Source organism: Rhagoletis zephyria, unplaced genomic scaffold (assembly GCF_001687245.7).
Source record: "Rhagoletis zephyria isolate East Lansing unplaced genomic scaffold, Rhagoletis_zephyria_1.1 Rzeph_scaffold_10697, whole genome shotgun sequence".
Taxonomy (NCBI): Eukaryota; Metazoa; Arthropoda; class Insecta; order Diptera; family Tephritidae; genus Rhagoletis; species Rhagoletis zephyria.
In genome coordinates this window covers 1-12,293 of record NW_016167774.1, presented here as the reverse complement: position 1 = coordinate 12,293, position 12,293 = coordinate 1, and the positions used below count along the sequence as shown (strand labels likewise).

At 33.9% G+C, this 12,293-nt stretch overlaps 1 protein-coding gene across 1 annotated transcript; it reads left to right on the top strand.

Annotated features, from left to right (window-relative positions):
• Positions 1-5,291: 5,291 nt before the first annotated feature.
• Positions 5,292-7,259, top strand: LOC108376595 (protein takeout-like). Its single transcript, XM_017632818.1, has 5 exons — positions 5,292-5,491; positions 5,566-5,664; positions 5,751-5,898; positions 6,017-6,150; positions 6,840-7,259. Exons 1-5 carry the CDS (start codon positions 5,404-5,406, stop codon positions 7,169-7,171), a joined length of 801 nt encoding a protein of 266 aa, XP_017488307.1. The 5' UTR covers positions 5,292-5,403; the 3' UTR covers positions 7,172-7,259.
• The last annotated feature ends 5,034 nt before the right edge of the window (positions 7,260-12,293 follow it).

The following is a 12,293-nucleotide window of genomic DNA, read 5'->3' as shown; positions in this document are numbered from 1 at the left end:
GTGTATTCTAGTTGTTGCAGCAACCTGTTCAATATGAATTGTTTGCGTTTTGTGTTACTTCGTGTTCGAAATTTCATTTTGTAAAAAGTAAGGCAAAATTGAAGATGAGGACGAAAATGGAAACAATGAGAAATACATAAGAATTAGGACAACTGAAAAGGCAAGACAATTTTTTAAAATGTTTCGATAGGAATCGAAATAAATTCAGTCAGAAAAAACTTAGTTATCGAAAGTTATCGAGTTATCGAAGTTTATAGTTATCGAAATTTATCGAAATATCGATGTGTATTGGGTTATCGTAACGTATCGAATTATTAAAATTTATCAATATTTTTTGAGTTGTCGAAATTTATAGATGCAGAATTTTTTGTCGAAATGAACGCTTAGTTATCGAGATAAAGATTTATGGGATTATCGAAGGGATTATATTGTCAAGTTAATGAAATTAATCAAGTTATGGATATGTATTGAATTATCATTATTTATAAAATTAACGAAATTTATCGAGTTATTGTAATGAACCGAGCTATCGATATTTATCGATTTACTGAAATTTATCGATTGTATGCCATCCCGGGATCCCGGGATTTTCGGGATTTGTAATCTGCACTGATGATAATAATAGAACCTCCTTTTCTTGGCCAGTATTGGCTATATTTCTTTTTTTATTTAATAATGAATTTTTTTTTATAAATGTCCGGCTCATTATATATATAACACCGCGCGATAGTAAATTTTAAACACAAATATCAATATATTGGCGAAACCATGAACCAAATATAGTAAAATTGCGTTTTTAGTTTTTCACTCTAACGTCAGTAATTCAAAAATAATATAAAAAATCAGAGAAATAGAAGAAGTATGAGTATAAAAATAATGAGGAAATCATATAATCATATTTTTGAAATTACAAAGTCCTTCAAAATAAATCCGGTCAGACAGAAAAAATAAAAACGCCACTTTAAATAAAAAAGTAGGTTTCAAACCATGGTACAATAATTACAGGTATTGTCTTCCTAGATAGTATTGCTTCACATTGAAATTCGTGCTCCCTTATTTTCATTTTGACGCAGTTCAATGTGGATTCCTTTACTTTTATTTGGCTTTGTTTATTGTTTTCGCTCAATTTAATTTTTATAATTTTTCAAAACAGAAGAAAAAACGTTTTAAATTAATTGAGCCATACAAAATTTTGAATTTATTCAAATGTTTTTTTCAGCTTTTGCAAATTGAATAAGTTCTCTGTAAGATGGTTTGTTAAAAAAAATACGTGAACATACATACATATATGGTATATGGGGTATGGAAAAGGGGATATTTCCAGCAGTAAACGTTTTAGTGCGGGCAACAATGCTATTTTTTAAATAAGGCAGATCGGAATACATATATACGCTCTCTGGGAAGACAATACATGCAATTATTGTACCATGGTTTCAAACTCATTTATTTATACTTATTTCATGGTATTTAGGAGAACTTCTCAAACAATATAGAAGTAATTTTTTCGGTTCAAGTTGTTGAAAAGTAATGAATATCTAAATCCCGGGATCGGTAAAAGCCAAAAAATTAACATCCCTAATGGAAACTAGTTAAAGGCTGACCCAATTTACTGAGAGACACATACTTGTGTGTGTGTCTTCTAAGAGTTTTCGGAGTAGAGGATATTACGAAGTAGGAGTAGCATAATAAAAAAATGCACTTGAAAAAATTTGTTTTTTGATGACGTACGTTTCGTTTTTATTTTTTATTTTTTTCCTTTTATTTTTAATTGCTCAAGCTCACAGAAAAAAAATTTTACCACCTGCGACATTTTTATATGAATTCTAATGTAAAATTTTCCGTCGAATCCGAATATAAGAAACTAGAACAGTTTTTGAGAAATAGCCAATTTCGATATTTTGAGATCTGAAAAAATGCTCTAACTTAATTACAACTTTGTGTTACATTAGTAAATCTTATTAAATTTGCTATCACAATATTTTCCCACCGGACTGGTAGTTTAGGAGCTATACATTGATTTATCGACAAGTTTGCATAATTTTTAACAAATCGGATAGGTTAGGTTTCTTTGTTAGAGGTCAAAATATAATATTCTGAAAAAATTACTGAAGAAATGATGTTAAAATACCACAGGCCGGATTTCTTGTCGACCAGTATTAAATATCGTTTAAATAAATGTTTGCAGATTCTTCTTTGATTCAGTCAATTTGAAATGAAGCCAGTTTTTATTTCTATTTATTTCAGTTACTTGAAAGCTAATTTGCTTTTGCTCTACGACTTTCGCAGCCAAATTCGTGTAGGTATCTAATTATTGGTCCCCCTTTTATTTGCACTAAATTATGAAGAAATGAATTTCAATAATTTTTTTTGCATATGTATATTTTTTTGTTTTACATTTATTTTCTTCGCAAAACACAAATGCATTGATTATTAATTTTTTATTGAACCAGACTTTCCGCTCCGATCATTTATTTCGGTAACCAGAATAGAGTCAAGGCCAAATGCGCATCCATTCTTATTATTATACATACTTGTATAAACAAAAAACACACGCACACATATGAAAGTCTTCATATACATATATACATACATACGTACCCTGTGGGGAAAATCTCTAGTTCTAAACTGGGGCGCTTCTAGTACATTTAGACCCAGTACTGGTTCGCGATAAATCTCTTTTGCATGCAAGCAACTGGCGAATTTAACATGGCGANGATTTGTAGTGAAAAAAACTGAAAAAAATAGTTTCTTAAAAGTACCACTTTTCGCCGATTTTGGACTGGTGGGGATCTAGTTCCTATCGGCCTAGTTCCTTTTTGGCGTTAAAGACCTAGTATGGAACTAGAAATTTGTTTCACTAGTCCGCGGTTTCCCTGCAGGGTATGTATGTATATACTGTCAAAGGTCAAGTAAATAAACCGCATCAGTGTTTATAAATTTAAATTTGGAAATTACAGCATACGTTATTTATGAATATGATTTTAGTCAAATCACTCTCCACTGTTTTATAGAAACCGGTTTCTTTAGAGAGCAATCGAAATTAGCATTTTATTACAAAGTGAAAGTCTATAAAATAAATCAAATATAAACGAATGTTTACAAAATAAGTGAGCTGTGTGCTAACGAAAGCAAATTATAAGATTGTGCCGTTATATGTATGTATGTATAATCATGGAATTTTTTAGAACATAAATAGCACATTTATTTCCTTAGAGAATTCGATGGCTGAAATCGGAGTTGCTTAAATAGCCGGTGCGGTTTTATTTAGGCGTGATTTCAATATAAGTCCAAACAAAAATATGATAACTAGAATTTTGTGTAGCATTTTTGCCGAACATTCTGGATAAATATAAAAACCACAAATTTACAGCCCGATTCTGTGCACTTGATAGATTGGAGATCTTTATAATTTGTCAATTTTTTATTATTTATCAAGAATTGGTATTCCAGCACAGAAATCAAAAGCTCTTTCTTGATAAATTATCAAGATTGAAAATGCTATTGACAAACTGAAATTACATGTGAAACGTCTAAATTTTGTATATTACAAAATTTTTTTCTATTATTTAAATACTGAATGTGCCAGCATTTGAACCTGCGATAAACAGAATTTATCGCCGATATCTCTACCTAATCGGCTACGGCAGTTAAAAGCTTTTTTGCTTTTAAATTCATATTTTTCATATGAGACAATGAAATCAGTTCCACTCATGTGGATATCAGTTCCACCTTTGTGGAAATCGTAGACCTTTTTATTTTATAAATATTGACACAGAATGCGATGGGAGCTTTTACTTGATAAAATTTCTTTACAAATAATTTATCAAGAAAACACAGAATGGGGCGGTTAGTCACCACATAAAATGTATGGAAAGCCATATCCAAGGCATATCAAAGAGCAAACACACCATCTATGTAAGTTATGAAGTGTATAATGAAACAAAAACACCTTTTTATTAAGCTTGTAAAATTGTTTCAATCAAATTTTATTTTGAATTAAAAACAAACTTTGTATGCATTTCGAGCAGCTTTCCGCTCATCATCAGCAACACGACCCGTTGATGTACCTAGAAGATCTGGGGCACTGAAAGAATTTTGAGCTTCTTTGTACGCATATAAGGAGCCCCATCCTCCATTAAGTCATCTAAAGAGTAAATTCCAAGAGGGGTATCTGAATTCGAGCGCCATCTATATTTTGAGTCCATTTTTTAATAGCATCTACTGTAAGCATCTACCATAGATATGTATGCCTTCACATAGAAGAACTAGGAGTAAAGTTATTCACCTTTTCGAAACCATAGTTTTGTCTCAAACTGTTCGAAGAAATTTTTTTTCATAACCAAAAAAAGTTTTAATTTAATCCCAGAAGTTGATGTGGTATGTTAGGGAGATGTTATTATATATTTATTTTTGTGGTATATTTATGTAGTTTTAGGTAAATTAGGTACAATTTGAAAATTCAATTTTCCATCCATAATAGAATATCAGCTGTAAAACTGGACCACAAACAAACAGATTATTTTTATTTGTTCAGTAATGTTTATTGAAAATTCAAAATTAAACATTCCCAGCAGGGTTGCATTGAAAAATGTATTCAATTAGCACTCAATTAAGCTCTAATCGAGCAACTAAGAATTTAAATTTGTTTATGGTAAATCAAGCTAAATTAGCGCCATAATCGAGAAAGCTTTTCTAATTGCTTGTTTAGCAGCCTGCTTGAATATATTTTTACTGATATGAACACGAATAACACCATTAAACATTCTGCCGATAGGTGGCGCAGACGTCGATATATTTTAAAACCAAATAATTTTGGTCCGATTTGGCTCGTATTTAGAAGGTAAGTATATTACGTACACGGAAAGAAATAACTCGACAAAAAACTTAGACGTTAAATGGCGCGGGGTCGATATAATTGAAAAATCGACATCTATGGTTTACGTGGTTACGAGGCATTAGCGCGTTTAGATGAAACCCCCTATTATTTTACTTGTTTGCTTGATTTNGCATCGAACGGTTTTTAGTAATTATCGATGAGTCACCCTGTATACCAATTTGTATCTACATACATATGTATGTACGTACGTTGACTGATCATTTTTTGCGAGTTTCAAGCTTAATGAAACAAGTTCGATTCAAACATAACTACGTACATACATACAACCACAAATACATATAAAAAGCAAAAGTAAACAATAATCTTCTTTTCTAAAGCAAATTAGTATCAAATATAAAAGTTAAAGGTTTACGACGATCTTAATTTAGAACAGCTGTGAGCAGCAAACACGAAAGACGATAAGTGAGCATCAAAAATTATTATTTTATTTAAGAAAATTTTATATAAATAAATATAAGTTCGTGTAATTCTTGTGCTATTCACGAGTGCTCACTAAGAATACAAAAATGGCTGCTAAACTGTGTGGGTTAGCAATTTTATTAGCGCTAACGGTACAAATTTCATTTACGGAGAGCAAGCATTTGGCTAAAAAACGTAAGCATTGATACGTGTACTCTACAATCTTAAAAATTAGTAAAAAATAATAATTTTTTTTTTCATACAAATAGCTGATTTTCTAATTCCTTGCGATTTTAATGATGATGCCAATTTAAATACCTGTTGTGCCAAAAATTTCCAATTATTACTCACCGGATGGGGACCTTCTGGTAAGCAGACGTTATATCCTAAACTCGTATACCTCTCTTCAAAAAATTCCAATATCGCAACTTTGCTTCATTATTTCACGCTTAAGGTATTCCCGGACTAAACTTGGGTTCCTTGGATCCCTTAACCATTAAACGTATAAAGGTGCAGCAGAATACTCCACCGCTTGTGCTTGATGCAATTCTGGAGAACTTGGTTGTAACCGGTGCCACCGAGGCTGTTGTGAACAAAGTTGTGTGGGTATTCATAAACAAGCGCAGTTACTTACTTTAATGCGAAACATAAATTTGTTTATGGTTTTTGAATTACCTACTATGTTTTCTTTTGTGTTTTTATTTATTTTTTTTTTTTTAGCTTAGATAAAAAGACCTTGGTGTTGGATGCCAGACTTGAATTGCCGAAACTTCATGCCGTTGGCAATTACAAGGTCAAGGGCTCAGTTTTGGGCTTGAATATCAATGGACAAGGCGACTGCACATTCGATGCGAGTAAGTTTGCAATTGCTATTACATATCGATGGCTGAGTGGAAGATCCACCTATCTCGACAGCCAGCTCAAAAACGCCCTATCTCAGAATTCGGTTCAAAAACGCCCTATCTCAAACACAAAAAATACATTGAAAATAAGCTGAGATAGGGCGATTTTGAATCGGCAGCTGACATAGGGCGTTCTTCAACTAAATTCCGAGATAGGGCATTTTTCAATCAAATTATGAGAAGTATGGCGTTCTTGAAAAGATTTCTGGGATAGAGCGTTGTTCAAAAACTTTCTGAGATAGGTCGTTTTTCGAACTTGCCGCCGAGATAAGTCAATCTTCGACTCAGCCATCGATATGGAAGTTAATAAAATTTTGTGTAATGGAATAACTACAAATAATAAAAAAAAATTAAATTAAATTCTGTGTTCGTATGGAATAGCAGCTTATGTCGAAAGACTGACTTTAGTATAATGAAGCATTCGCACACTAACAAAAAATTTCTTGTCGTTTAAAGAATAAATGGAATGCCGCAATATACTAAAGCCGGCTTCCCGACATAAGCTACTATACCATACGAACGCAGAATTATTTTTATTTTACGTTCGTTAGAAGTCACACCTTTAGTGTTTTTTATATAATTTGTATACTTTTTTATTATGTCCAATTCCACAATCCACATTTTCTATCATTTCTTTCTAGGCAAAATTCGTTTGGCCTTCCACCTAACTACAAAGCTACGTGATGAAGGTGATCTAACTTTCTCCGAGGTTTTGAGTTTTAAGGCGAAAATCCTCGAAATCGGCGATTTTCATATAGACGTCATGCGTTTGTTCGACGGCCAGCCGGAACTCACCTCTACCGCCAATGATTTGTTTAATCAAAATTGGCGGGAACTGTTCGGCATACTCGGACCAACATTGGAGCAAACACTGGAGGCGGTGTTGGGTGATCGTCTCATGAGAATGTACAAGTATATTCCAGCAAGTTATCTATTTGTAAATCTGCCAACAGCCAGTGCATTCTATGGTTGATTCATAAAACTTGTATGTATGAGATAATATAAAGGAATTATTGTGATTTGTAGTTGATTTATGTATTTAAATAGGTTATGGTAAAATTTATTTTTGTTTATGTCTGTAAAAAAAGTATTTAAAAAGAAAATAAATTATTTAACCAATTTAACTAAAAGCCTTAATATTTCTTTTTTTTTTTACTTTAAGTCTTGCACATGTTAGTTCTGTTCTGTTGGGTTCAGCAAAAACTACTAATTTGCATTTTATTTCCGTTTGCTCATCAGCCACATACATCACATACAAACATACATCATAGAAACCTTGAATCATTAGTTAAGCTCTTGCTTACGTATTAATCAATTCAAAAAATATTTAGGAAGCAGAATGGCACATGCTGCGGACTTAAAATACATACGCTTGTTGTTTTGTTTTTGTGGCGGGTAGCATAAAGAGCAAATGGATATTAACAAATTTGACTTCAATGTTCTGAATAGAAAAAAAAATCACTCCTCCAATGCAACACCACCACATTTTGCATAACCTGTAAGACAAGTATTTAAATATAAATTTTGCGAAAATTGTGTGAATAACGGCTATATACTATACTTGGTGTCTGATTCATGCAGATCACTTAAGATTATTAAGACTAGTGAAGCCGCATGGCGTTAAAACGTCACAAATTGTATTTCAAAAACCTTAAAAAATATTCAAAATGTTAGTCAGAGTCATAAGCGACTCGAGTGCCCCAAATCATCCAAATCTCACGTTACGAGGCATTTATGCGTTTCCATGAATACACATATTATAAATTTCACTCCAGTTATACATACATTCAGTTTCACACATTCGACGAAAGCCCGTTTTACGCAACGGAATGATTCGGATTTTTTCCGACCACCCTACCAATCATTGATCATATCCTGCTCTGGGCTGTTGCGTAAGGCTTCATGCGAACCTGTTAGGCAGTAAGACCACAAGGTATGTGGCCTTTTTATGCTCAAGTGATAAGGCATCCACTCCACGGATGCCAACTGAGTACGGAAACCAACTCCCCCGCCTTTCTCTCCCTTCCCCAACTTCATACCTCTCCAACTCCGCTGTGAGAGCTAATCTTCTCCTTCTTGATTGGTGCTGTAACCGCCTTACCGCCGTCCCTAAATTGGAGCGCTAAGCATTGCGTTATCTGGCTACCTCTTCCACTTTTTTAGCCCCTCTCTTTCTTGAAGATTTTTGACAGTTCTTTGGTGCATGACGGCAGTAAGCGGTTTTTATCGAGTACAACAAATCACGGCAGACATTTATCTTCTGTGCTAACTGACGCCAATCACTGCTTCCGCAGATCACTGAAACTACATTAACTTCCCAAAAAATTTTATCGGGAGACGGCTCCGCAAAAGTTGTTGAGAGCACTTTCACCGCGCTTAGAGAGGTGGTCGTGGCCATCGATAATTTCGATAGTATCGATACTGTCGAAAATGTTGAATGTAGTACTATCGATAGTTTTGATTTAAAATGTCCAAAAATTAATCATAACTTTTATTGAAAATAAGATCAGAATTGCTACAATATGTCTATATTTTTGTTAAGGAACAAAAGTTTATCAACGATTTTTGGCTTCAAGCCGCATCCGCGCTCTGAAATATGTATGTTACTGAATAATGTATGTATGAGTGAAAAGTATCGATGTTGCTTACAAAACTATCGATGTTTTCGATAGTCCAAAACAATCGATACTATCGATTGTGCCATCGATAGTTTTCCAGCTCTACGCTCTTGCCCCCCCTTTAGAGGTGAATGTTGGTAAACATCAGTTCCGTAAGGCGGACACTGTCGCAGCGGCGAAAATTCACCACAATGCTCCGGCTGTAGTGGCTGTACTGGAAAATGCACCTAGCCACCTTTGCGAGGTCGATTCAACTGTGGGAATAGCAACTTATGACCTGCAACAGTTCCACTGGAGGGTCCATGTCCAACCCGTTGATAACATAGTGAAATTTCATTCAACGATCGCGCCTCCCTAACCGCCCTAAGAGAGCACCACCTTGGCAGCGCTGGACTAATGAATGGTCTTTAACACAATTTTTGATTCGCCGTGCAGATAAGATAAGGTGTTTCTTGAAAGGTGTGCTTATTACTGAATGTAAGTACTTTCAAATGGAAAGTCTGAAGCACACAAAACGAATTTAAGTCTGTATCAGAGCGGTCCTTGGAGAAATCGAGTTACAGATTCTGCGAAAAATTTACTGGACTTCAAGGTTTGATGAGCTGTACGAGTGTTATGAGGACATATGGCGAGTTTGTCTGTCGCATTTAAGGCAGCTACCAGATATGCAATAAGAGAACCCCCCGCACGTCGGTGTCCTTTCCCTTCTCCAAAATAACTTAAAGACCCTGCAGCTATAGAAGTTGCAAAATAAAGTCAACAAACATACTCATACACTCACACATAATTTGTTTCCTTTGGCATTCATCTAATGAGATTGTCATTAATTTTTAACAGTGGAAGCGCCAATAACCAAAAAAAATATATATTAATCAGCACTTGGGTTTTCTTTATCACCTCAGAAAACCTAATATTTGGGTACAATTACGTGCACTCGTAAGTAGTTGCTTTCTTTTAATTATCCCGTTAAACAATTTTCTGATGTCTTACAATTTAAGAGTCTAAAATGAGTCCTTCTTTCATCATAAATATGATTGTGAGACCAGTCAACCAGACTGAGTCATTTCCTGCAGGGTCAAAGTAAATACCAAAATATCACATGCAATAATAATGTGTCACTCACTAAGAGCTTAATGCCTAAAAGTATGCTTTTAACATGTACAACAATCAACGGCTAAACATTGTAATTGATGCAACGAATGAATCTACATTTGTGTGCATGCATGTATGCACATATTTTACTGTATGTGTATAATTATGGAACAAGTTATATGTCATTGCATACAAATAATTAATGATTCCTTAGTACGTCCATGAAAAGGACAATGAACTCATTTTTAAAGAACGCTGATGGAAAGTGTTAAGCTATTATACTGCATGCATGCATGTTAATATCGGTACATGCTTACATATCTACGTAGTACATACCAACATACATACCTTCTGCCTGCATCAGGATTGGGCCAAAATAAACTACTGCCTGACATATTATTATCTTTGGACAATTCAATAGAGCTTAAACGAGCTTGTACCAGGTTCCTTTGTTAGACAAAATATATAGTTCTGTACATATGTACATACATACATTTATATACACAATATATAAAGCACAGCGGGGCCCGGCGGGCGACTGTGCGGCGTATTCGCGTATACATACACGCCCTGCTTGGGAAGACAGCGAAAGCTTCATTCGACCGCACGACTTGTCCGCACGCACACAGTGATATCAAATGCACGCACACTACAACAATGCTCTGCCGAAGCTGCCCACCTCTGGTTTAAAGATTTGGGTTTGAGAAACCGACCTTGTATTTGTGCAAATGAAGAGTGTTCATCCCACGATGTACATATAAATATGTATATGTATATATTATAATTACTTAAAATGTCAATACACAGGACCGCATAGCGTATGAGTAACATCACGATGGTTCATACACTAGCTTTATTAACATTAAGCTAAAGAACAAGTAAGAAAGTCTTAAGTTCGGGAGGAGCCGAACATTAAATACCGGGGTGTATCAGTTTTGTGTAGATTAGCGTCCATAAATTTCGAAATATTGAATTTTCAAGCATATCTGAAATTTACCGTTATATGAAAAGCGGCCGTAATTTTAATCCGATTTCAATAATTTTCAACGTTAACAGCCTATACGACCTAAATCAGTTTTCTATACTATTATGGTCTAGGAAATTTTTAAAAACATTTCGTTTACGTTATTTTGGCGGTTAGGGCTCGATATGAAATATTGAAATATTGGCGTCAATCAAAGGAGTATTAAGAATTCTTTAATTTGAGCACTTATAACTTTAAAGAGGGTTTCCACCTGAGTAGAAAGTTGAACTCAAATTATTTCATAAGTCAAATGCATTATTAAAGTATGGGTATAATATGAAATGGGTTAAAAATGTTTTTTTCTGAACTTTATTTAAGAGGGTTGCCATATTTTTTTAGAAACTAAATTCAACTTGAAGTAAGGGAAGTAGATACACAATTTAAATATGTGTCGCAATTTGTGTGCCAGTCGAAAAAGGTTTAACAAGATTTTGGTTTTAAATTGTTTTTAATAGGGTTGCCACCTCTTAAAAATTATATTTTAATTAAAGTAGTGTGCATAAGTGCAAATGAGATATTAAAATAAGGTGGTAAGATATCCTTAGTTTGAATACTTGAATATTAATGAGGGTTGCCATCTGTTTAAAAAGGTAAACTCGAATTATTTAATAAGTTAAAGCAATGCTAGCCGGCCAGATGGTTTCGGTGTTTAGATTTTATTATTTTCATATAAATAGGTATTTAGTCCTAAAAATAGAGTGCAACTTCCAAATATTATTCATTAAGTATTTTTGGGCATTAACCAGCATTTACATTCCTCCATCGATTTCTTTAGATTAAACAAATTATTCTAAAATAAAGTATGCAATTTGTATCCTTTATTCAAAAATCGTGGAACTTATTATAAAATTATTGAAAACATGTTAGCAAGCAGCTCATTTAATATTTAAAATTTAAAATTGCCCCTAGTTCTTTTTTGGCCCTTTAAAAAATTTATTAATACTTGATATGAAGAAGTGGTACATGGTTAATTTGATCTAATTTTTTTCATTTATGTATGAGATGAATTTTTCAACTAAGAAAGACTCTGATATACATATATATACATATATATGTATGTGTGGATGTGTATTGCATGTTCCTTGCGTTTTTATATAAACTAAAAGAATGTGTTGTCGGCCGCTGTGGTGTAGTGGTAAGCAGTGCGCGCTTCCTCTCCGCAGCACCTGAGTTCAAACCCTGGTCAAAGCAACATCACAAAAAAATATAGAAAAAAGATTTTTTTTTAACAGCGGTCGTCCCTCGGCAGGCAATGGGAAACCTCTGAGTGTTTTTCAACAGAAACAGAAAAACAGCTTCTCATAAAAATACAATCGCCGCACAGTGGGTTGAACGGTATGCAAAGTGGCGATTAATTCAGG

Excerpts from the sequence above, each read along its gene's own strand:
- LOC108376595 (XM_017632818.1), top strand. The coding sequence starts at position 5,404 with ATGGCTGCTAAACTGTGTGGGTTAGCAATTTTATTAGCGCTAACGGTA. Across the intron at positions 5,899-6,016 it reads GCTGTTGTGAACAAAGTTGT|CTTAGATAAAAAGACCTTGG; the intron begins GTGGGTATTCAT and ends TTTTTTTTTTAG. Across the intron at positions 6,151-6,839 it reads CGACTGCACATTCGATGCGA|GCAAAATTCGTTTGGCCTTC; the intron begins GTAAGTTTGCAA and ends ATTTCTTTCTAG.